The sequence below is a fragment of the Thermobia domestica genome, chromosome 7 (assembly GCF_964235325.1).
Source record: "Thermobia domestica chromosome 7, izTheDome1.hap1.1, whole genome shotgun sequence".
In the NCBI taxonomy this organism is placed as follows: domain Eukaryota; kingdom Metazoa; phylum Arthropoda; class Insecta; order Zygentoma; family Lepismatidae; genus Thermobia; species Thermobia domestica.
Window position 1 is genome coordinate 223,500,685 of NC_137460.1, and position 26,477 is coordinate 223,527,161.

The 26,477-nt window shown below is 35.9% G+C and overlaps 1 protein-coding gene across 3 annotated transcripts in view; it reads right to left on the reverse strand.

Annotated features, from left to right (window-relative positions):
• LOC145690714 (uncharacterized) overlaps positions 1-26,477 on the reverse strand; it is a 163,465-nt gene that overhangs the window by 23,251 nt on the left and 113,737 nt on the right. For all 3 annotated transcript variants that reach the window (XM_081765882.1, XM_081765883.1, XM_081765885.1), the window contains exons 14-18: positions 22,108-22,228; positions 18,626-18,802; positions 14,736-14,842; positions 9,322-9,949; positions 4,689-4,852 (exon numbers count right to left, since the gene is read on the reverse strand). In XM_081765882.1, coding sequence (XP_081622008.1) covers positions 4,689-4,852; positions 9,322-9,949; positions 14,736-14,842; positions 18,626-18,802; positions 22,108-22,228 — 1,197 coding nt within the window. The remainder of the gene's footprint in view (positions 1-4,688; positions 4,853-9,321; positions 9,950-14,735; positions 14,843-18,625; positions 18,803-22,107; positions 22,229-26,477) is intronic.

A 26,477-nucleotide genomic window follows, 5' to 3' on the forward strand; every position in this document is an offset into this window, starting at 1 on the left:
TTCACGTACGCGCCTTTGCAGTGGGAGACCAAGGTGCGATTCCCAGAAGCTCATGTAATTTGGGTTCTACGTTAATCAGTAGGTCCCGTCTCATATAGCCTCGCTGCTGAAAGGAACGTTAAATTCAAAATCAACTCAACTAATGTACGTAAGCAATGAAGTAGATAATGGCATTTGATATGAGCGTAAGATCATCTTGTTATTACTACAAATTGTTCAATAAATTTACTAAGAAATTATTTGATTAACTAAGCGGCGCCTTTTCGTTTCCTCCAAAGTTGTCTTTAAACATATATTCCCAAAGCTACGATTTACATAAGCCGCTTTTCCACACCTGAAAACAGGCAAGGCAAGAGAAGATACATTTCATAGATTGAATAATACTTACAATTTCTATCTTTTGTATTTTATAGTTTGCAAATATGTTACAGAATAGTAAAAATTATTACCTAAGAACCTGTTTATTTTATCTTTTTGTTTTACATATTTAGTGCTCAGAAAGTTTGAAAAACTAAAAGCGAATAATTGCCCCTCGTTTTTCTTTAATATTTATTTACGCTTCTCCACAATTCTACTTAGTAAGGTAATGGAGGCTTGGAAACCAACAGGAAACACGGGTTCCCATACATGTTATTTTCAGTAAATTACTAACTGTGTGGCTATTAATAATTCTTTGTGTCTCTTTTTAGTATTGAGCCTATATGAGACATGAACATACATGAACATAAATGCTCTCCCATCGGGAAGGGCTGGCTACTCTACTATTCCTCAGAGACATGATTATTAGAGATATGTTTCTTCATAAACCTTGTTAACATTGTGAACTATATATGCGCAAAATTGTCCATATTGACTGAGGATCATGAGATAATTGGGGAGTTTGTTGACGTAAGAGGTAGCGAACTCCGGTCTAGAAACAGAAACAACAGCGATGACAGCAGACGTGCTTACAGGCATTACCCAAAAATTCTTTCTTGAAGTTTAGCGTCCCTTGAAAAGAGGTCATAGCTGTTCCTGCCATGCAATGCTGGATAATATTTTTGTAGTTTAATACTGAAACTATAATGACGTGGATTTCGAGCTAAACAAGGATCAGCACCAAATTACGAGTACAAGAGAAAAAATTTATATCTTCTGTACTCAAGATGCTGATTTTTTCTCTTCGTTCTACCAATGGTTATTATTTTAAGTAATTCAATTTTTGATAGATAAGAGTAAACCTTTCATATACTCTTCTTTTCTTACGATGAATACATTTTTAAAGTAGTATGTTTAATAAGTTATAATTTTACTGTAAGGCTAGAATTCACAAAACGTCCTTGATAAGTTGGAAGTTAACTGTTGTAATTAGTACGAGAGAATCCTGAGAAAAAGACACCGACACAATGTTGTCCACTAGAAACTTGCATGTCCGGAGATTGAACCTGGAAACTTTAGCACTAGAAGTAAATGGTCTATTAGTGACTAACCGTGCTCCCATTGGCAAGTATAGAGTGGTGCTAGACTTTATTTAGTTCAGTCTTAACACCGATCAGTTTTTTTAAACCAGATTTCGATTCCAAAAGTCTTAAAAGATGAGAAGCGTCCTTGACTAAGGTTTGCCAACAGAGAGAATTCTCGTAATAAATTTATCTGTTTCTTTCGTTGTTTTATTTTTAGATATGTAATATGTAATCTGAATCATGTCAAAGATAAGACAACCTTTTCACTGGCAAGCGTGAAAAGATCGAATATTTACAACAAAGAAATCCAGAATGAGTATACTGATGACAAAATATAAAAATGAAATATTTCAGTTCAACATCCCACGATTATGCCCTTTAGGGCTAAGGCAAGTGAACGATGATGGAAGAAATGGTGGAATGAGGAAGTGGGAGGAAATGGGAATACCGCGAGAAAACTCACTGATACGATGTTGTCCACCACAAATTTATTTGGTCGGAATCGAACCAGGAACCCCACGCACCAGAGGTAAGCGCTTTACCACTGAACCATCATACTCCCCGACCAAATATAATATAGGCCTAAGGAAAAATAATCTACTAATCAACGCAAATATGAAATCACAATAGTATTACATTTCTTGAGATATAGATATAATCTTATTCAAGAAGATATTTTGAAAAAAAAATAAACACATATAATACATACATAATTGCGAACGAAGTGAAATTTACGGTTTACAAAATGCTTTTACCAGTATTCTACCCTATTAACATTCCTTCTTTCAGTTGTTTCAAAAATACAATTCCTTTTGCTATTCTGACGAATTTCTTTTAGTTCATGCAGGAAAAACTTTGACACATACACAAAAATTTTCGGCTGCAAGAAATAAAAAGGAATTTATCTGAACAGAGAAAAAAAAACTTTTTTCAAAAAAAATAATAATAATAATAATAATAAAATAAAATAAATAAATAAATAAATGAAAGATGAAATGAGATTAGACAGAAATGCCTATGAAAACATTTTATAAATAGTAAATTTCACATTCTTAGTTATCGGTTACTACAATAATCTATCAGTTTTCATTCTGAATTTTCTGCACCTGAAGAGAATATGGTTGATTCTTCCAGTTTCAGAACGGAAATATCTGTTGAAATGAAACGGGAGAAACTTAAGAAATCCCACAGACACGATGCTGCTCACCACACTCATATGTTCTGGGATCGAACCAAGGATGTCTCGCACCAGAAGTGATGATTCTACCACTGACCCACTGGTACCCAACATAACATTTCTTATAAACTTTTAAGATAAATTTTACTTGTATCATGAACTTCGCTCATTTCTTTATACATTTAGTCTGTATTTCACAAACTGAAACTTATTACAGCAATTTAATTAAATATTCCCTTGCTGAGAATCATTAACTTGCTTCCTTATATTATACTGTACTGATTCTCTTGTGTGTTTCACGAAAATGCACGAAATACATAAAATAACACGAGACTATTTTTTTTTCTATTTACAATCCCTGTATCTAAGTTGTTAAACACATGGTTTGCGTATACCAGTGGTGACCAACCTTTTTAGGATTGAGAGCTACTTGTTATTTCAGAAATTACCTGAAGTCTATTTATCTGCTCCCTAGCCAGTCAGAGAAAGAGAGAATCATAAAGCTATAAGAATGATCAATACAATAATATGGCACAAACAATCACGGGTTGCTGGTCGACGCGCTGGCCACCTCAGGTGTATGCGATGTACCTGGTTTGCATCCCTGTGTTTCGGATCGCATGCTCAACTGTAAATGCACATGTCATTTCATTGTGTTGAGTTTAGAAAAAAAAATCGTCTACTATATGCAGGGTTGGCTGGTTTAATAATAAAAAAAAAAAAAAGTTCGTAAAAGTGTAAGTGTTTGTAAAATCTTGATGAAGACACATTTGTGAGTTATCACGTTTCACTCCCGTATATTATTCGTATTATATTCAGACCTAAATTCCCCATTCATTACTCAAAAAGATTATACTACAAAAGCAACTTCTTTTTATAAGTTTATAAATGTTTGTTTTGTGATATTTTTGTAGTTATTATTGTTATGTAATTGCAATCGAAGAAAAATTCTAAATATTGTTTCGTTTCAATGTTTACTATTGATAAAATACATCGAAATGCCGTACTTTTGTGTGTGCGAGGGAGGGGTCATACAGACCCCACGAGATGCATTTAGTGAAATGAGAAGTATCTTTGGTATCTATTTATGTATAAATGAGTCTGAGCCAAAGTGGACTCAAATAATTCGTATCTTTATTCACTTTTCTTACTGATATGCAAATTAAGTCGTCGTATTTCTATAATTTGGACCAATAAAAGTCGTTGTTAACTAACTTGAACTAAATCAGTTCTTCCGTACTCCGTAGTACTTTGAAATTGTCCATAGGTAATTCTATATAATGGTTTCACTTGTGCAACTGTTTATCTTTTTGTCCTCCTGAAATGACTCTTGACAGTTATATTAAGAAGCATGTAAAGATCAGTACAACGTTTTATTATTATTATTATTATTATTATTATTATTATTATTATTTTAAATCAGGATTTCTTCGTGAGTGAGTCGGCAGACGTATCGCATTTGTGGCCAATTAGTCCTGGTTCCGAGTTCAAATGAAGGACAATTTCTCTCGGATGTAACTCGAGAAGCGGTTTTTATTCCGCTTTAAGCTTATGTGACCTCTTCCATCATAACCCGGTTGTTGCATAATAACATGAAGGCGAAACAAACTTATTTCTGTCCATATATATGATATGAATATATAGAGCAAATTATTTAAACCAAAAAACCTGGTTTAAACAAAAAAAAAAAAAGTTTTTTTGGTTTTTTTAATAGAAACCATGGTTTTTGCCAACCCTGACTATATGTGTAAGTTCCGTGGTGTCTCACTCAATTAACTGAAGTTTGTGTAAGTGGCAACAGGCTTACCGCATCCTTAACTGTTGCTGACCAACCAACATCACTGCTGTTAAAACTCAACAGCAGTTCATAAATTGTTGATAATGGTGGTCTTCAACATAAACTCTACAGTAGGGATGGCCAATTCCGGAATCTTTATTTTCCGGAACCCGGAAAGTAAAATAGGAAAAATTCCGATCCTGGAAAGTTTTGTCCATCCCTACTCTACATAAACCTTGTCGAACTATGAAGCTAATTTAACCACATTGAAATGCTCTTTATAATGACTTACATTTCTGTACGGCCATGTTGAACCCATTTGAGGCACGTAAGCTGCAAAAAGAATCTGAAGATCCATTACATTTGACAGCACCTTCAACCGAAGATCTGTCCATTCACGCCGCAATTGGTCTTCATTCGGTAAATCCTTTGGAGGTTTACTTCGCTTTCCAGGATCTGAAATAAGAGGGAACTTAATTATTAACAAAACATATTTATACACGACATTCAAACATGCTATTCTGTATTTCATATATTCACACTAGTCAGCAGATAAACAGAAGTATAAATATAATGATACGTGCTGTAATACCGTTTGCCGAAATGACATCGTCAAATGTATAAGCCATTCCCAGTTTGAAATCAGATTAATGTATAGTAATACATTATATGAGGGTCTCCGTAATAGGACGAAATTTTGCGATTCTGATTCCATCATCTGTTCTTTGTGTTAGAACATATTAGGGGCCTACCAGTTTATTGTTCTTTAGGTTAACTTACTCAGTATATTTTATGCTTTATAACTTCTTACTCTTTCGATAGAAGGTTGTTCGGATTATATCGTCACTGCTAGTTGTTACATCAGCCCACCAGCATTATGAATTATATAGCCCGACATCGCAATTTCCACTGCAACAAACTACGTTGGAGACAAGCACAGGGATTCCATCTCATTCGTCCCTGCAGGTTTTTCATAAGCCAGTGAGGATAATGTTGTAGATGTGAAATTGGAGGAACGTCAGGAAAGGTTAATAGCACATTCTCGTTTTCTGGTTCGTATCATGATCAAACCGGAGGGTATGGGTGGATGTTTTCATTTGGATCCGCGCCTGGTTTCTGTTGGTTTCGTAACAGAGGTCTTTTTGACAGATTGGGGTTATTATGAAATCCTGGAAGTAGGCAGCTTTCGCCTTCACGTTTCTGTCCATCTCTCGTAAACATATCAGGCGACTATCCCCATTTCCTGCGGGAAACTTTCCTGGCCCTGACGGTAAAAGCTCCATTCTGAAATTGTCACAGTACATAATTGCTGGAATCCTAGCATTACGCGTGAGATAGACACAAGCCTCATCTAAGGCAACTGTCTACCATTTTGACTCCACCAAGTGTCTCTCGTACAGTTTGCACAATTTCTATTATGAAAATTTTTGAGGAAACATGCAATGTTTGTACATGGAACTGCCTGTAAAAGCCTGTCAGATTTTGACAGGCATTATGCAGGCGCCTGTTTCGGCGAAAACACATGTAAAGAAAATATTACAGGCACATTGTCTTCAGGTGATATGAATGTCAAAAAAGTATTAAGCTTCTGTTGGAAATTTTACACGGAAACACGCGTTGTACAGAGCCTGTACATGAAAATGAGAACATACAATGTACACGTAGTCACTCACATGCAAGTAAATGGAGGCAATATGTGCATGTAAAGTATATGGAATGGATTGTTGATAACATTCGCAGTACAGTAAGAATGAAAAGTACAAGGAAGGTGTCTGTTTACCAACATGTAATATACATGTGTGACATTCCCATTACATGTAAATACCATATATTAGCGTATAGCATGGAAAACGCATGATGTAGAATATGTTATTTTGCATTTATCATTTTCGTGTACATGCAAAGTGTGTAACTCCCGTACGTGTAGTATACAGGTGAACGGGAACATGCAATGATCATGACTGCCAATAAATGGATTAAACAGATACGTGTAGTGAGTAAATAGCTTAAACAGGTACATGCAATGGACAAGGTTGATCAGAATGAAACATTCACGTTACAGGCGTAGGGAACATGCAATATCCAGACATCAAGTTTCCACTTGGACATGCACATATGCAAGGTGCTGACACATATATATATACACAGAGGCGTGCGCAGACTCTTGGATTAGATGGATCAAATAGTAGTATTACTCCTTAAAGTATGCAGCCTACATTCTAGTAATCCACCTGTAACATACATCTCCCACATATGTCACAGGTAGAAGTAATTCACCTGTAATACGCAGGTCTCATGTATATTACATGTATATGTGATCAACGTTTAACATGCAAACTGCATGTTACATGTGGCTCCCATTTACATGCTACATACATGTCGTATATATACACGGAACGTACATGTCTTATGCGTGTACAACACCTGTGACACGCAAAGTTTATGTACACTTAATGCGATGTACATTACATGTATATGCCATTAACACGCCTACTAATTCGCTAACACCTGTATTTCTCATGTATTTAACATGTCAATTACATTTTTATCAAATGAAAAGCAGCTGTCGTCATGAGGTAACGTATATGTCAACTACATGGAATATGCCGGTTACGTACATCTCTTTCCACTCTCTACATGTTGTTTACACGCAATTTTCACGTTGCAAGGTTGCAACCCTATCAACATGAAAACTACCTGTTTCAGTGAAATGAACACGCAATGATCTTAAAACAAATCGATACCTATCTCATGCGTTTAAAAGTGTTCCATTTTCAGGCGCCTGTAAAAATATGCCTGTTTATGCATGTTTTACAGGCGCCTGTAAACCACCTGCATTTTCTGTCTGGGTTGTCTTACGTCCAGCAATCTGCCGCAGAAAAAGGTTATGAATCCGGTCTTTATGCGCACACCGTAGGCCAAGACACTGACAAATGACATGGGTGGCAGTGGACTGCATCAGATATAATCTCTGGTGTGTCACATTGAGGTGGTAAACTCTCCTGTTCTGGAAGTCGATTCATTCCACGAAGCACTTCAGGCCACACTTGTGTTGGTAATTCTGAGTAGGCCCCTTTTGTTGGTGAGTGTTTTAGTACGGGATTGTGTTTGTGCCCGGCCATTATCTTTAACTGACGTTACTTTAATGGTTCAATATTTTCCCGACACTGTTTTCCTATTCGATTGTACGAAAAATGAGTATAAAGAGCCATTATGTACCCTTTCATGGTGGAATGGTTCAATTCTGGCGACACTCCGACACCTGCAGGTTTGGACACCACATTGATAACAAGGCCAGTTTCATTGTTCTGGTGCCAACTACACCGCTGAAAGCAGTATTGTCAAACCAGTCGGATATAAATCGATCAATCTGCTATATGTGTAATTCGAACTTGCCTCTTTAAACAACTAATCGAAAGCAAAGAACATATATAAAATATAACATCCAGGTTAGTATTGAGTTATCTCTCTGTGAACTTACTTTTCATATCTTTTTACTATTGAAAGTTAGAGCTATTGAAAATATCGGGAGAAATTTTCCTCTACTCAACGAACTGTTTTTAATTTTATATTATGATTGTGTTTTCTAGGTATACTTTAATTTACTCTCTTGTAAAAATTTCACCAATTCTTTTATACTTCATTCAATAAAATTTCCTGTTTTGGTCTACAGGGCATAAACGAGCGATGTTAACTGAAATCTAGAAACTACATTCAATATGTGGCTTAGTGTTTCCCATTATGTCATGGGAAAACAATGGATGTATGCAAGTGAATATGAACAAACAAAAAGTGATATAATATTAAAGCAGAACATGATGTTCTCATTTACATGTAATGAACTCGAATCTATGGCTCTTTGCATCCAGTGTCAAAGCGCTCCGCGCCTCCAGAATACTGTCAAGATAGTACTTCGAAAATGTAAAAGAAAGATGAAATAGTAATGGGCAGGATCCAAATAAAATACGTCCCACGGCAGAATGAAGGAATGATCTGCACATGGGTCATAATGGAAAAACTGGTGGAATAAAAGAATACAAGGAAACGAGAGAATTCCGAGAAAATCTACGCACGTGACGCTACCTGCTACAAACTTAACACGCTTGGAGTCGAAGCAGCTGGGTACCAGAATAATTTTTTTCAGTTTTATGTCCCACAATTATAGCGTATTTCCTAAAAGAGACTATGATTATGAAAATGAATGAACAAAAAGGGGAGAACTCTGAGGAAACGCACGCATACGGTGTTTGCCCATCACAAAGCCCTACCACTGAGCCACCGTGGCCCCTAGCGAAAATGTGTTGCTACGCACGGTGACTACGAAGAGAAGGACTAATACCCCCTTTGTACACAAAAGTAAAATTTATTTTGTATTATCTTCAACATTGAGCGAAATCAATCCAAATTCCGCAGACATCGCGTAAAATGCGATGGCTTATACATAAGTTTACATTTAATGTCTAAAATTGGCATATATATTAATATATAAGAAATTATAAAAAGATGCAAATTCTTTAATATTTCCATAGTTACATATATGTAACTATGGAAATATTAAAGCAGTTATATCTTATGTTGTATAATTTCTAATTACATAGATATTTCCAAAAATAAATGTAAAAAATCATGCCAGTAATATCTTCACTTTTGAGTTATATACATTGACAAGAGGTAATAGAATAAGTCATAAAGATGGCTGTGAACATGGGAGTGTATTCTACGCGGTGTCAGATGTACAAAAACTATAATTAGTCAATATTGAAAATTCAAATATTTAATTGTCATCTACGTTTTGTTCTGAATGGTAGAAACATGATACTCAATTCTTGGGCATGGAAAACAGTTAAAAAATATATATATATAATAAAAAAATAATAAAAAAAAAGTAAACTATTATGGATTGATATATACATATATACACTCACCATCTTTCCACTTTTCAAAGGACTGTTGCAACCACTGAAGTCTTTTTAGAATAAGCTGAAGATTCTTCACAACGCATTCTCTCAATCCCATTTTCATTACAACTTGAAGAGCTCCTATTTCTTCATAAATGCGATACTGAAGAATATGCCATTGAGGAAACATGCTAATATCACGCGAACTTTCTTTGTCACACAACTGGAAATACTGATCAACAACATTTTTTACAAGAAGTTTATGTCTTCTTGATACCTCATGAACCCAGGGCATGGTTACGTCTTTAACCTTCCACGAAGAAGTAGTGGCAAGCACATCAATTGGAACTCTGTCTTCATTACTTGGTTCTTGTAGAGACGCCAATTCCTTTTCTAACCACGCTTCGTCTTTCTCATCACACATCTTCAGCACAGGGATAATCTTATTTAACATGTCCATCTCTTCACACTTTGTACGTGACATGAACCTTTTTAGTAACTTACTGTCGGGAAGTCGATTGTTGCAGTTTAGAAAGTAGGTACTTGGAGGGCAAGGAGTTAAGCTCACCAATTCCTGAACTGCAACACTAAATTTACACATGGATTCCATCATCACAATTTCACAGCTAAGACGGAAGAGCTGCGTAAATTTTGTCTGAAAAATAAATAAATAAATACATTATTTGAACAAGTTTGTGCATGTACTATACTATTGTTTCTGTAAACTGCAACAAGAAAAACTCGTGTGACTAGAATGAAATTTGTACCACAGATTCGTTACGTGATTATACATACATTATTACTTACAATTTCACAACCGTACAACATTTCTAACAGTTGAGAAATCAGTACGGCGCGAAACGTCCACGTCCTGTAAACTCTATACATCGTGGAGTCGAACCAAACAGACGTCTTCCAGGAGAATTGCCGCCACGGTCGGCATTGTCGGCGGGCGGTATGCTACTCCACTAAACACCAACATTGTTGGCGGATCGTAATGAACAATGTACCGACCACCTATATCACATATATTCAACGAGGGAAACTGAGGCGACTGTGTAGACAGCAGCGGTAACTGTCATTCCTCAAAGAACGCCTGCAGAAACTAGGATGCATATGGTCAGGAACTGTGCTCTTCAAGTGTGGCGTCCAAAGCTATCTGAATGAGGGTTATGAACTCGGAGATCCCGTGTTGTCCCCAATAGCATCCCACATCACCATACCTACCTTTAGACAATTATGACCATCGAGCGTAATTTCATATGCTAGTAGCAACGATTCTTAACTACAACGGAATTCATAACATTTCCCCTAAAATTCAATCATAACCCAATGTATATTTTATTTTCTCACAAAGTTTGAAATGAAAATGAAAGACAGTCTTCAGTTAACAATCTGCAGCTGTACTCTAAGGGAAAAAGTGACTGATGGTTAAAAGAAAGAAAAAAAAAATAATAATAAATAAATAAATAAATAAAAATAAAAATAATGATTATTAAACGGTATGAAGATGAAAAGCAATCTTCAATTTAGCAACCCGTAGTTTTACTCTGGGGGTAAAATCGACTATTGGTAAATATGCAAGTGAATTACTATCAAGAAATTAGTGAAATTAAAATAACAGAGGAAATAAAAGAACCTACAATAAACTCTTACAAAACGCTTCTACTGCAAGTCCACATGCCATGGGACTACATGACGGACCACAGGGACCACGGACCACTGAGTTCGGTTTGATGTGTAAGTTATTAGGAAACATTGACAGCACAAGCACATCATAAGGGAAGGGACTCAAAAATTGGAAGAAGCCGGAAAATTACAGAACAGAAATATAAGCGTACAGTTAGATGTTTTGGAATCCAGGTGATTTTCCAACATGGTGTCACCTACGTGGTTTATAGCTACTTTTCTGTTCATTTTTTATATTTATTTCTTTTCTCTCTCTCTTTCCTACTTCTTTGTCTTCTTGCTGATCAAGCGTTTACCGGAAATGTTTAAATGTATTTTGTAAATGTGCGTGGTTGTTTTTAATATAGGGTTTTCCAAAATGATTGTCGGGGCTTAGTCATGGTTGCATTGTTGCTGACTGAAACATTTAACGGAAACAGATGTTAAATATCGCATAATTAAACAGGTTTTTGTTCGTCATTTGTTTCGATCCCTGTTTCCAGATTCTGCTCCTAAGTGGCAGTTTTGCACTGTGTCAAGAGAAAAGGTTTACGGTCTCTTCTTTTTCATGGAAGAAACGATTACGAGATTCATTTACCTTGATATGTTAACCGAGTAGTTACCTCTTCAACTTAATGAAGATATTAACGCTACATTATGCAATTGAGTCCCACAACATTGTCACACAGAAATGAGATCATTCTTAAGTCCAAATTAAACTACTCACTGAGCAAAACAGTACGTTTATTGTAAAAAATATTAACGTGTAACAGTTTCGTAAACTATCCACTTAGCTTCATCAGACTCTATGTCTAATGATAGTGTTGAAAGTGTCTGATAAAGCCAAGTGGATAGTTTACGAAACTGTTACACGTTAATAATTTTTACAATAAACGTACTGTTTTGCTTAGCGAGTAGTTTAATTTGGAGTTAAATCTACTAAAGCAAAGCTTGAGCAATGGAAAATATTAGAGATCATTCTTGAACAGAAAACTACCACATCGTTGAAATTGGCGCGGAAGTGATCACGATGGCAGATTTCTCTCATCCTACGTTAAAGATGCAGTTTACTACTCTCCATTATCGTGTACAATTGATGAACCAATGTCATCCACATTGTTATACATGACATGCTAGGTCGTGTACGGAAGGAAACAAAATATGGCCCAATTTTGCCACAGGATAGCACATTCAACACTTGTAATAGATCACAACCACACTTGGTAAGCATTCTGACATTTTGTATGTATTTATATACACGTATCTTCATTATATAAAATATAGTGCTTGTTTGTAACCCAGACAATCATTAAAAAACACCTATTTTCTGGTAAGTAATTCATGTTCAATTTCCGCTTCGGGATTCTTTTGTATCTATTACACAAAATCAACTCAGACGAATAAAATGTAATTGTAGATCTCGAAACTTGAAATTTATACTTTAGGCACTGACAAGTACCAATTTATTAGATTTACGAACAATACACTGACTATATAAGAAATTTAAACTACAGAATAACGTTTTCATTACGGAAACGACAAGGTAAATAAAGGTAGCCTGTATTTACCGCTAGCAGATTAACTTTGTCCCTTGGCGGAATAGGAATGGTTTGAACAGCTGTCTGCAAAACATCAATTTAATCGATTTAGGTGCAACTGAATACACATATAAGCGAAATGAAATGGAATTTCTAGATTTACGACTCATGTTTAAGCCCTTTAGGCTAAAGCAGACTGAGAATTAATGAGACTGAATGATTATGAAACAACTGGTGGAATGATAATGCGGGAGGAAACGGGAGAACCCGAGAAAATCCACAGACACAATCTTGCCCACCATAAACTCGCGTGGCCAGAGAATGAACCAGAAACTCCTTGCACCACAGGTGAGAGCCTATTGGCACTTTTGACACAAATATAGAACTTACTGAAGTTTAGTCAAAGACAAAGTCATTAATGTCATAAGAGGCCAAAGATCACGACGCTATTTCAGATACCGATAAGCATACATTTATTTGGCTTACCAAACAATAAATTATTTATGGTTGTTACAATTAAAGAGTACACTTTCCATTAGAGGAGTACGAAACAGATTTTTGACTCATGCACGGTCGCTAGCCTCTACGCCACCAAGCCCAATTACAACTAACAAGATATTTCCCAACTGTAAAACGTGTTTAGAATATCTGAAAAGTGGAACGGATTTCACCGGCTAGCCGTTGAAGGGATGTGCTACTCCACCAAATAACAATGGCAATGGTGACTTTGTAGGAACCAAAGGTTACAGTCTTTCAATTTCCCTAATGGAAATATTATTCTTTAGTATAAACTTTATACAAAATTTATTAGACGGAAGCATTTATCGTAGCAAAAACTGTATCATCGATATCCTACCGAGCAAATGCTATAGCATTTCTCATGCCATGGCATATTCTATGGCATTTCTTGTCGATAGAACCTGCTCTATTTCGTAGCATTTTCCCCAGTGTTTCTGGTCCGATTACAGCGCCGTGGTGTGTTAAAAGGAAGCAAAAGATTTTGTGCCAAATATTAATGCTCTTTGGTTTGTGTGGGAAATTGAATTGTAGTAAAGAAAAATGAGTTGGGGTTGGCATCTTATTGAAATGAAATGAAATCTTTAGTTTTACGTCCCACGATTATGCCGGTTAGGCTAAAGGAAAAAATGAAATGAAATCTTTAAGTTTTACGTCCCACAGTTATGCCGGTTAGGCTAAAGGAGACGGTAATGATGAGAGATGAGTGAATTGGTGGAATGAAGAAAGTGGGAGGAAACGGGAGAACCCGGAGAAAACCCACGAGCACGGTGTTTGTCCACCACAAAGTTCACTTGGCGGAGGCTGGGATTGAACCCGCGGCCCCAAGCACCAGAGGTGAACGCTCTACCACTGAGCTACCGCACTGGCATCTTATTATTATGCTGATTGAAAAGTATGAGGAGCATCCTTGTTTGTACAAAGTTAAAAGTTCTTTGTATCATAATAAGCATATGCGACAAAGGGCTTTAGAAAAAATAGCGACTGAAATCTGTTTTTAGTTTCAGAGCCATAATTGAGCTCTTCTGCAGTCATTTGTTTGCTACATCACGACACGATGCTTATCAAAATGCTACCATGAAAAAGCACCGTACACTTTTGATGCTATAGAATATTGTACGAGATTTTTGGCAGCACATCTGCTACGATAAATACTTCCGCCTAAAACTAGCCTAAAATAGGAAATTAAGATTTCTGCAACCTTTGACCTTCTGTCACATTAACTATTCTTTTCTTTAGTTTTTTAAACGTAACTTTCAGAAGGTTCTTTACAAGTGTATTTAACTGTATCAACTACGTATTATTCGACTGGAATAATTTTACATGGTCAACTGTTGAAAGAGGCGCTATAATTCAACTAAAGACACAGATGACCTGCTAGATGTCACAGTTCAATACAATTTTCATTATCACATATTTTACACGAGAACTTACGCAGACATACCAATTTTTGCCTTAAGAGATGAATATTCAGAACAAAGCCATGTTATTCCACTATTTAACATTGAAGTCATGTACGAAACAAAATCGCATTTTGACCTTTGAGCTTGAAACTCATCGGTCTAACCACCAGCGACCATACTTACACCAAGCAAACATTGGCCTTCTATAATTGTATTTTTCTTGCTTTCGCAATTTCTGCGAATGACGTAAATGAAATATTAATATACATTTACAATTATTTAAGATCTTACTCTGCATTACCAAAACTGAACTTACTTTGGATCCGTCACTGTTGGTCTCATCTCGGGCATCCAAAATGGATTTACTTAACATGTATAAGCACCCCATATGATGGAGATATGTGATTATACTTCTAGTATTTTCTGGAAAATAAAATAAAAGTAATCATAGATAAAATGTTTAAAGACAGTAAACTATTAAATAATACAGTTACCTCATACTTTGCTAAGTCAATAATTAGAACAAAAAAGAAAGAAGGAAGGGGATTGAGTACCATTACATAACATTACATAAAAGACATTCTGTGACGTACTCACAATAAATTGTGCGGCTGAAAGTAATGTTTTATTTTCAGGTACGAGCCATTAGCAGGATTTAATGAACGTATTTTCAAACAAGCTTTGTTTTGAGTGCTTTGTAAGAGCATTACTATAAGTATCTTCATGTTCTGCTGTAGTTACTTAAGTTAATACAGTCATGTTAACTTGATCTCAATTTTGTAGAACCTGCATTTTCCCATAAGATATACATTACTGCTCGCTCGCTACGACAATAACAGTAACATGGTGTATCAGGTGTGTCCGTGCTATCGATTTTGTTGGGTATGAAGAGGCCTTTTAATTTGGAAACCAGATATGCCGTAATGAACATGCTGTTTTCAAAACAGTTTCTGGGTTTCTACATTATGAACAACTGTTAACATTTGGAAGAAATAACAAGCAAATTGCATTACATTTAACAACTTAAAAACATTGAATACATTTTCTGAGTTTCACTGATAGCCAAGAAGTAATTTAAAAAATGACTAGTTCAAGGGTATCTTTCAGCAAATCTCTTCAGAAGGGGAATGTACTTTTATATTCATCGAAAGACTGATCAGTATTACTCATGTTATTTTTATTATTATTTATTCTTGACGGGATAAATCTTACGATTTGGGGTTACCACCTTCGAAGATCCCTGAAAAAATTACTAACTTTTATTTTTATTTCGGTTCTACATTTGCATGGGATACAAAATCACATATAGAAAACTCGAGATTCTGACACTTGTGTCTGTTCGTTCCTCAATTACGATAAAACTATAATAATAATAATAATAATAATAATAATAATAATAATAATAATAATAATAATAATAATAATAATAATAATAATAATAATAATAAAGACAAATGATATTAAATCCTGCAATAGCTAAGTAGCACTGCAAAAACATATTTATCTACTTATTGTTTTAAAACTGTTACATAGTGCTCCCTCGTGCCTAAGCGGTTAACATACGCACCTCTCGCATGGAAAATCCGGGTTCGATTCCCAGCGGGAGCTCATGTGGTTCGGATCCTACGTTAAGATGTAGGTCCACGCCTTATATAGCCACGCTGCTCAAAGTGATGCTAAACTTAAAAATATTAAAAACAAAAAAAAAATATATTTCGATAATTTTCTTACAAATTCGTTAATATGAAATACTACTATTACTAATAATAATAATCTCGTAATATTATCGCAGGATACATTAAAAATGCAGAAGAAACGTTAAAGGATAATCCACAATTACTTAGATTTGACTGCTTCAGACCTACTTCATTAGGTTCCCTATTTGAATTATCGGCTTATCTCAACAATTAAGCTAAACAGAAAAAAAAAAAATCCTAAGCAAAGTTCCTAATGCTCTCTGATTTCCAGGTTAATTACTATTTTTCCAGACATTTTCATATCATTTCTTTCTCCCTGATTTTTCCAAAGTTTTCCTGATTTCCAGATTTGTAAGAACTCTGGAATTGTAACATGGTATTTTTATATTTTTATTCTCTTCATAATTAACTGCATGTTTTAATAGATCGCAGTTTTCGTTCATTTTTATGCCAACATGTGCTTCAACATATAATATTGTTATAATCCTTGAGGCAAAAATTAGTATATTAATTTTTGATATTTAGGACACTCCATGATGTGTTTTAAGTTTAATTGTTGTTAGACAGAATTGTGATTACGCTTAACGTATCTCAATCAATACAGCCTAAATATATGTTCAAATTATTTTATGTATTGCTTGTCGAATGGCAAACCTTCTCCTTCGAAGATACACGCCAATTTAGATAATTTAAATTGTTTTGTTACAAGTAAGTGAGGAATGCGAATCACTGCTACAACAGGTTTTTTTTTTCTTTTCTTACTTAGAAGCATCAGTAAAAATAAATTTATAACTAGTTGGTACCCTATCAACATGAAATTGAAAATCATGATTGTATGTATTATTTCGTCATCATGCTTTGTATATATTTTGGTAATATTACCCTTATATTATAAAATTTGACTTGATTTTGAGTTCAACGTTCCGTTCAGCAGCGAGGCTATATGGGACGTGGAACTACTGATTAATGTGGAATCCGAACCACGTGAGTTCCCGCCAGAAATCGAACTCGGGTCTCCCACGCCAAAGGCGCATAAGCTAACCTCTTAGCCACGAGAAGCCCGTTTATTCTATAAAATTTGTTTCATATTGAAAGAGAAAATACGTGATTTGGAATTTTTTCCTCTAAGTACTTTAAGTTCCCGATAAATCTCTCTCTCTCTCTCTCTCTCTCTCTCTCTCTCTATATATATATATATATATATATATATATGTCCAGGGTAGGATCTTTTGATATTGATCTTATTCCTTTTGATACAAAATTTCTAATTGATCTAAAAGACGTATGAAGAAGTTTTGGCTGATTTTGAAAGTACAAAATTTCCTGTTAATTTGTAGATATATCAATAATATCTAGTTAATATCTTCCAAAATGGAATTTTTAGGGCAAAATGAAGATTGAAGATTTTGAGAGCATTGTATTCTAGAAATTATATTTTGTTCTAGAAATATTTCAATTCTGTTGCAGAAAACATATTTCCATGTAAAATTTTTGCAACAAGATTTTGTTAAATAATTTGAAGTAACGTGTGAGGATTTCCTCCTCAGTTTTTAGAACTCATACTGGATGTTTTGTTTGTTTGGTGAGAATGTTTTGATATCGTTCTGCAATGATGTGAACACACTTTGGGGGAGATGGAAAATAAAATAAAATAAAATAAAATAAATAAATAAATAAATAAAAAAGAAGAAGTCTCCGCATATCTCGAAAATAATAAGGAGATGGCTAATTGAAAGCTTATTGCAAAGACATAATGAAGAACTTAAAAACGATGTATAGCACATAAGGTAAATATGGATAGAACATTGTCAAAAGTCAAGTTGTTTGAGTAAAATCAATAATAATGATAAAGTATATGCATCTTCTTCGAATTACCCAGGGCGCCTCACGCGGAAGTTACGTGCTTGAAATACTCACCTCTGGATTTGGAATCTCCAGACTCGATTTAGCACGCAACGTGACTTTTGACCTGATTACGTGCCACAGTCTGGTCCATACGGCAAACCGGATAGGCCCTTAAGTCCTAAATATTTTAGATGATTTTTTTGTAATAAATTTTGTTCATTTACTGTAATTTTAGGGCGTGTTTTAACATTATCTCAGTAAAAATAGTATATGACAATTTGTCTAATTTATGATTAAAGCATTTTCATGTCTTCAACCGCATGGGAATTTTAATGTTTGTTCTATTTTCTTCTTTGTCTTCTTGAATATCGTTTATTATTTCATACTACATCAAATCATCTTTTACAACTTGCTTGTCTTGTCATTTAAATCAACAAGGTTTAGCGTAAACAAATTAAGTAAGATTGAAGTTAATTTGCTTCCTTGTCAGCGTCCAAAAGATCTTATTCTTGGTAGATTATATGAATGTCTTTAATAAAAATGTACACTGATGCCCTTTGAGATTTTATTTAATGCGTATTGCATAAAAAACATCTAACTCCCCTTCCTTCCACTCACGTCAACTCTTTCATGAACCTGCGATGTTCTATTGACTGATGCTCACCTGGCAATCTGTTCCACTGACTACCATTTCCTTTCTGCTTCAATGATAAATCCAACCACTTGCGGAAAGCCTTGATGGTATCGTCATCCATAAATCCTTCCTTTTTCAACAGCTGAAGGGTTTCCATGATATGGGACAGAACTATCTCGCAATCCGTACAAGACAAGTTCACTTGCTCTGCAAAGATAAGAAAAAAACAGCAATTACTTTTGGACTTACGCCAACAGAGGTGCGCATTCTCTTTACACCTCAACACCAATACATTCAGTCGTACCTGAACTTCGCTCAACCTCAGTTTATGATACCATATGATACCTTAATCTTATAGGACTTTCAAACCTGCAATTTTTTTTTTAATTTAAAAAAAGCACTAATTACTAACTTCTACAAATATATTTCATTATTTCTACCTTCAATCTTATAATTCATTTGATTGATTAACTAAAACTTAACGTCCAGGGATTACATCAATGGGACTACAGTTTAAAGTGGAATCCAAATTATCTTAAGGGTTTTCATCCAAAGCCAATACTCGGGATCACACTACACAGAACGTACCTTATTGCCTCCATAGATATTAATTATAGTTAAAACCATTATGAATTTGGAAACGGGTATGGATTCCAAAACCTATCTTTGCTTAAGAACATATACACGATTCAATTTAAAACACAAGGCTCCTCAACACAGACCTTACTCTTTCTATTGGCCGCTCCTCATTTCAAATCCTCAAGTATTAAAAATGAAGATAAGCGACATTGAAATTGATTCTCGTGACGTTCGGAGTAACAGAAACATCTGACCGCCAGAGAAGTGTGGACTTGAATTTCGATCTCTCACAAGCCAGATGGTGGTTTAACAATTGAGCTGTAAACGACACGACCGACTTCTCAGCCTCTACTTTCTCAAGCCCCGATTCTTATCTGTGGACGCCATACACTGACGTGGATATTTTGAATAAGAATGTTTTAACGGGTCAAGTGACTGACAAACGAATTATTTTTATCTTCTCTAGCATTTCTTTTATTCACTTCTTTCTATACTTGGATCACGAGCTCTTCAGATTCTACAGCTAAATATTTATATTAAATCTCCTCAGTGTTTTTACCCATCATCATCATGAAGTGCCGCTTCAATCTACATTTATATTTCACTCCTCCACCCTAAGCCCCTGGAAGAATTTCTAAATATACGCCTAGCACATAATGGCTCACTTAACGAACTCAGTTCATTCCCATCATGAATGAACTTGCATTCGAAAATAACCATTATCTGGATGCATTGTATGCTTCCTTTTCTTTTCATACGTCAAGTATTCGTGGGACGCCCGAAATCGTAAATTATCTGTGCTTCATCACTCATACCTTGTCATCTATCTTCGACTCAGAGATATTTGAATAATATGAAATGAAAGTTCTAATTTCATGTGACATGTTATTTCCTTAAGGTTAAAGATGACGGATGATTCAATCATTATGAAGTATTTGGTGGAAGGAAATGAGAGAACCTCGAGAAAACCCATCGACATGACGTTAAGAAATTCGTGTGGCCGTAGGTCGAACTACAAATCCTTCACATCTAGAAGAGCGCTCTACCACTGAGCTACCATCTTCTTTTTTCTAATATAGACCACAGTCAACCTGCACTGGAACTATTTAAACAGTAATTAGACAACTGTCCTCTCAAATTCATCTGATCCTTCACCGGACATTCTTCGATGTGCACAAGTCCCTCTTTGTGGTAGTCTGGCTAATATGCGTGACTTCTGTACGTAGGATCCCGTATTTGATATCCGTAGAGGTAACTGTCTAGCATACATATCCGAGCAGTATTAGGAATCTCACTGTAACAGTAGGGACCATCTCATATGCATTCATGCTGGGAAGTTCGCGAAACTTCAACCAATCAATTCAACGTATAATCAATCCAGACTGATGCACTCATCAACCCTACCAACAGTATGCAATATCTTCACTCCAAGAGCTCCCATATCCATGTAAAACGCACCCTACCCTACACCCAACCTACATCGGGAACATCGAACAGCTCCATCAGAGCGTTTCGTAATAACTATGTCAAGTCTAGGGATATCTAAAAGCAATTCATCGTGCAAAACACATTACCATAAACAAAACCTTAATACTATAAAGATTCTCTATTCCGAATTTCCCCAATACCATTCCACCTCCATTCTCTACAGAAACTCATGAAATTTGCTTATCCCATACTCATTACCTCATCCGAAATTGAAACGGATTTCCCATCCTGCCTTCAACATTCGTATCTACCTCCTTGAAACACCTTGCAACTCCAACGAAGTAACACCAGAGATTTAGCCATTAAACTTGCCTTATATTCAACATCAATTTACCTTCCCAATACTCAACTATAACGTTAATATACATTCCATCATGATTATTGCAATATAATTTTCAACTCTACTATCCACCTTTTACGTAGACAAAATTGTCACTTCTCTTTCGAACCAATCGAGAATCCCTGGTACTCAAGCAATGCTCAGATTCGCCAAACTTGCCCCGAAACACGTAACTCATTGCAACAGGCATGCTCGGTCATAGTCTCCGTGAAAATTTTCTCAAAATATTTTTTTCTTGGACTCTACCACGTTCTTCAAACAGAGATGGAAAGGCACTTCACTATCATTCTAAACGCCAACCATACCTTGGGACAATTCAACAGTGTTGGAAGCAGACGTAAGGAGTCAAAGTAGGACAAGTTGCTGTGCAGGACGGGAAAAAGTAACGGGGACGCGCGGTTAAGGAGAAGGATAATGCAACGAAGTGGCAGAGTTTTATCTGGGATTTGTTTAGGATGTATGAAGATGATGATGCTTTCTAAATAAATATTACCAACTGTAGGGGTGACAAGGGTTTTTATCAAAGAGGGATTGGGTTTAAATAAAACGGGATTTGGATATAACGTGAAGGTTTGTAGGTAGGTTGGTTGGTTGAGCTAGAGTTCGTCTTAGCATCGAGGATGTATGAGACTTGGACCTACACGTGGGGTCCGAGTTCTCACAGAAAATCGAACCAGTGTCCCGTAAGCCAAAGGTATACGCTGTTCTTATATCCTCGAAGGAGCTCTGCAGGTTTGCAGGGTTAATTCTTTAAGAATTTCATTAGGTTCACGAAAGACAGATAAGAGAACGAATTGTAACTAGAAATAAACTGTAAAGTGCGACAGCACAGGGCAGATCTTTTTCATCTGTTCGTAATACGAGCAAGCCTGCGGAGTAGATTTTTAAATATCTGTACAAATAAGGGAGAAACAGAATTTTACTGTAGTGGTGGTATTGTGTACAAATGTGGAATACAGGCAATATATATATATATATATATATATATATATATATATATAAACACTAAAACTTAAGATTAAAAGATATTCAATGCAGATATCACATAAATAAACGAAAATTACACATCATAATTAATATACAATATAAATATAATCATACTTACTGATCAACGTTTCTTCAAGTTTCGTGAACTTTCCTACAGTTGGTGCTTTCAACTGGTCGGGTATTTCGCCGCTTTCGGGAACATAGTCATGATGTAGCTCGAAGCGAAAATTTTGCAGAAACTTAAAAAAAAAAAAAAAAAAAAAAAAAAAAAAAAAAAAAAACATAATGAGAAGTAGATAAAAACGGGTACATAACTAATTAGAAGCAACTACACGATTTGCTACATTTTTTTTTATTCTCAATATGTTTATCTAGCAAGCAGACAATAATAAGCATTTTTGCTTTGCAAATGAAGAATCCCTGGCTGGAATTCCGCGGCAGGTAAATGTCGTGATGCTACCTTTAAATATACAAATGCTGGTCAATTTTCCCTTCGTATTGCTTACTGCTTCAGTTTTACGTCTTACGCTTATGTCCTCTAGGGTAAACGTGACGGATGAATGACTCTGGAAGAACTGCTGGAATCAGAAACTGGGAGGAAAAGAAAGAACCAGTGATAAAATCCATGGTCACTAGCTTAACAGAAAATCACACGGCGTGGAACCTAACTAAGAATCCTGTGCAACAGAGGGGACCACTCTGTCACTTAATAACCGTATTCCACAGCGGATATAGGGTATAAGTGAAAATTGTCAGGTGTTGCTACCATGATCAATGTGTTAAAGGCAGCCATCTTGAATTTATGTCAACATTTTAAAGTGGGAAGTACTAATATAACACAAATTAGATTAAAAGGAAATCTCGGTACGGGAGCTTAGAAATTAAAACACAGATTAGAGAAGTAATGTGTTCAACATACCAGGGAGATCAAAAAGTTCCTGGAATTTAGTTATAGCTCTTTATTACCGCAATATAAATACACACTTACTTAATCGCCTTGAAAGTTGGCACCTTCGCAACACATATACACACATTTGCTCCATCGCTCCTGTGATTGTTGGAAACACCAACCCAAGTTCTCTTTTGGTATCTTCCGAAGTTCAGCCGTCATGTTACTTTTGATTTAGGATTTCAATTTCTGGGCTTTCGGCATCTAAGGCCATTTAGCCCTTCACGATTTGAGGGATAACGTCCCTCGGCGAGCACACAATCCGGGGAAAGGAAAGGGAGAAAGGATTGGGGAAGGAAGGAAGCGGCATGGGACCTATAAGTTAGGTACCAGTCTGGCATTTGCCTGGTGTGAATGAGGAAAACACAGGAAAACCTCATTCAGGTGTGGCTGGCCTGAAAAAGCGTGTTACACTGTTTCGACTGAGTGACCCCACCAGGAATCGAACCCGGGACAGCTCGCACCGAAGGCGAGAGCGTTAGCGACTAGCTATGCGGGGTCACGATGTTAGTTTTGATCTCCTCTATGGTGGCAAAACGGGTACCGTTGAGGCCTATTTTTAGCTTTGGAGAGATCCCAACATCTGATGGTGCTAAACTGTTTTTAAGGCTATCAAAGTTTCTGAAGCAGATTTTTTTCCAATTTGCAGATGAACTTGATGTTTGCGCGTTGCTCGATCTGTGACATTGCGCTAACTAATCACCACACACTTCTCCGTTCAGCTACACTTCTCGCACGCCGCCTGTTATGACCTGTTCACATTCGTCAAATTCATAACTAGGTAAGCTAAGGACTGTACTGTAAAAGGTTCATTGTGATGGCATCACAAATGCAAAACCACAACAGCATTCTGGGAACTTTTGGACTGCCCTGGTATCTGTACGTAAAGTATCTTCCGTATACTCAATGTCTGCTGTAAGCTAAATGAAGAAATATTCATCTTGTTGCCGTTAGTAATATTTAAAGCGATGTGTGTGGGTATTACTGTTGTAACACAAGCATAATATTGCAAAATATCCGACTAATATTTGATATTAAAAAATGTAAGTAAATAAATAAAAAATATTTTAGTTTAGCATTCCGTAGTTAAACTTTGCATACTGAAGATGACGAATAATGATAAATGCATCTTAGTACCATTAGAAATACCTAAAGAAATGAGTGCTGGTATTATTGTTATAATACAACCATAATATTAAAAAATATCCTATCTCTATTGGATACTAACAAAAATAAATAAAACAAAGAAAGAAAGAAAGAAAGAAAGAAAGAAAGAAAGAACGTAACATTTCAGTTGAACGCCCCACAGTTATTTCTTAAATATTGAAGAAGATGAATGATAAATGCAAGTTGAATTATGGAAAAGGAAAAACAAAAAGTCCCGAAAAATACCTGATATGATAAATCTACCACAAATTAATACAACCTAGATTTGAAGCAGGAACTCTTCGCATCCAAGGTGAGCGCTCCGCCCTTACTACCATGTTACGTTTGGTGTTAATATGAGATTATTGCGATATTAATTCATGCTTAAAAATCTTGAAAGAGACCTATTTTGAATATACAAGCTTTAATTCTTAATGGCAACACATTAAACTAAACAAGAAAGCGAATGATTTCATCAATGGGTGGGAGTGTGAATAGGGGCTTATCCTTTGGATTTTATTTAAGAATTTTTCCATTATCTTTTTACAAGCCAAGGAATAATTGCATTCGGTACGCAAAACTGAGATCAGCAGAGCTGAGTTAGCGAATGCTGCTTATCATGATCATTATCCAGTTTCCTATCAATGTATTCAAACCGTATCTGTCTTTCCGAATCACGACAGAATAGAGAGAAGTATTCACTCTGATAATGCTAAGTGTATAGGGTAGTTATTCGGACATCATCTCTTAGGGACAGAACAATCATAATCACCTTTGCTTAAACCTGCCTACACCATGGCCATTATTGAAGTTCAGAGTTAGATTATTCTATCGCTATTCCTCAAAGATATGATTCATAACAGCCACCACGCTTTTAAAAAAACTACCTCAGCAAACTATTATTATTATTATTATTATTATTATTATTATTAAGTATTCTGCCTTTTGGCAGGTCCTGCGACTAATCAACATTTTTTCCTTTCCTCCTCCTTAATTTTCAGTTTGGGCGTGGAAATATTTCTTCCATGTTTCTCGATTTTCAGCTTCCACTTTTAATTCCCAATATTTTCTTCTATTTTTCAAATAATCGATCAGTTGTGTTCTTCTCATTATTATTCCTAGCTTTCCTTCTATGGCGGAGTGAAGAAGACAATTTCTTCACAAGATGTCTAATCCAATTAGCCTTCCTACGAACGATGATGGCTAAAAGCGTCCTCTTCTCTCCTATCCGTTTTAAAACATCTTCGTTTGTTACTCTTTCTGTCCATTTCATCTTCTCCATCTTCCTCCAACACCACATTTCGAAGCTCTTTAAATATTTCTTCTCTAACTTCCGTAATTCCAAGTCTCTGAACCATACTGTCCAATGCTCTATATATATAACACTTGAATAATTTCTTCTTTAGTCCAATATTAAGAATGACTGCTGGTTAGGAGTGACCTTTTCTTGTTGAATGCTTCTTTGGCTATGGCAATTCTCGACCTGATCTCTTTGGTGCAGTACGCGTATTTCGCACTCTATTACTGTAGACAATATGCTCAAGTATAGCTGAAACAGTGTCTGACAGGATCGATAAGGAAAGAATGTCCTAAGACTAATAAATTGTCCAGTTTTTCGTCTACTATTCCTCACGAACATGATGGATCACTACAATTTCACTTTAAAGCCATTAATAATACGAATATTATTAACGCGTGAATTTAGTCGTTTTACTTGAAGTCATCTTGGAGAAAAGGGCTTTCGAAAAACGGAGAATACACTAGTTTTGAGTTCTGTGTCCTTATGAAACACCAAGGTTACGAAAGACGGAATTTAATGCTATTAACGTAGACTCCGAAACATGACCAGGCCCTGAATCCGGTGTAACTGGTGGATGGACAGACTATCAAGAAGGATCAACCCTCATAGTATAGGCGACTTCTACAACACTATATCGCTTCTAATATAGCAGGATTACAGAGTCACGCTAAGTCACGGAAAATGTATACACAAGAATTTTGCTCACTAAGTTAAATATTACGAGGGGAGTCCGAAAATAAGTTTCTCCGGGCGACTGTGGAAAGACGTAGGGATGCAAAACTAAAAATAGCATGTGACATTAAAGATCATACGTACCTATATTCTTCCACTTAAGTACCATGTACACTGAGACATCTCTCATATCGGTCTATAAGCTTCAAATACTCTTTCAGGAAAAAATCAGGGCTCTGCATACAGAAGAAGCGTCGAACAGCTTCTGTAACTTCAGCATTGCTTCCAAAGTGCCTGCCGCCGAGAGTCTTCTTCAAAGCCGGAAACATATGGAAGTCATTAGGTGCGAGATCAGGATTGTATGGTGGATGAACAAGGCGCTCGCACCCAAGAGGTTTGCGTTGCCGTCGATGAGTGTGGT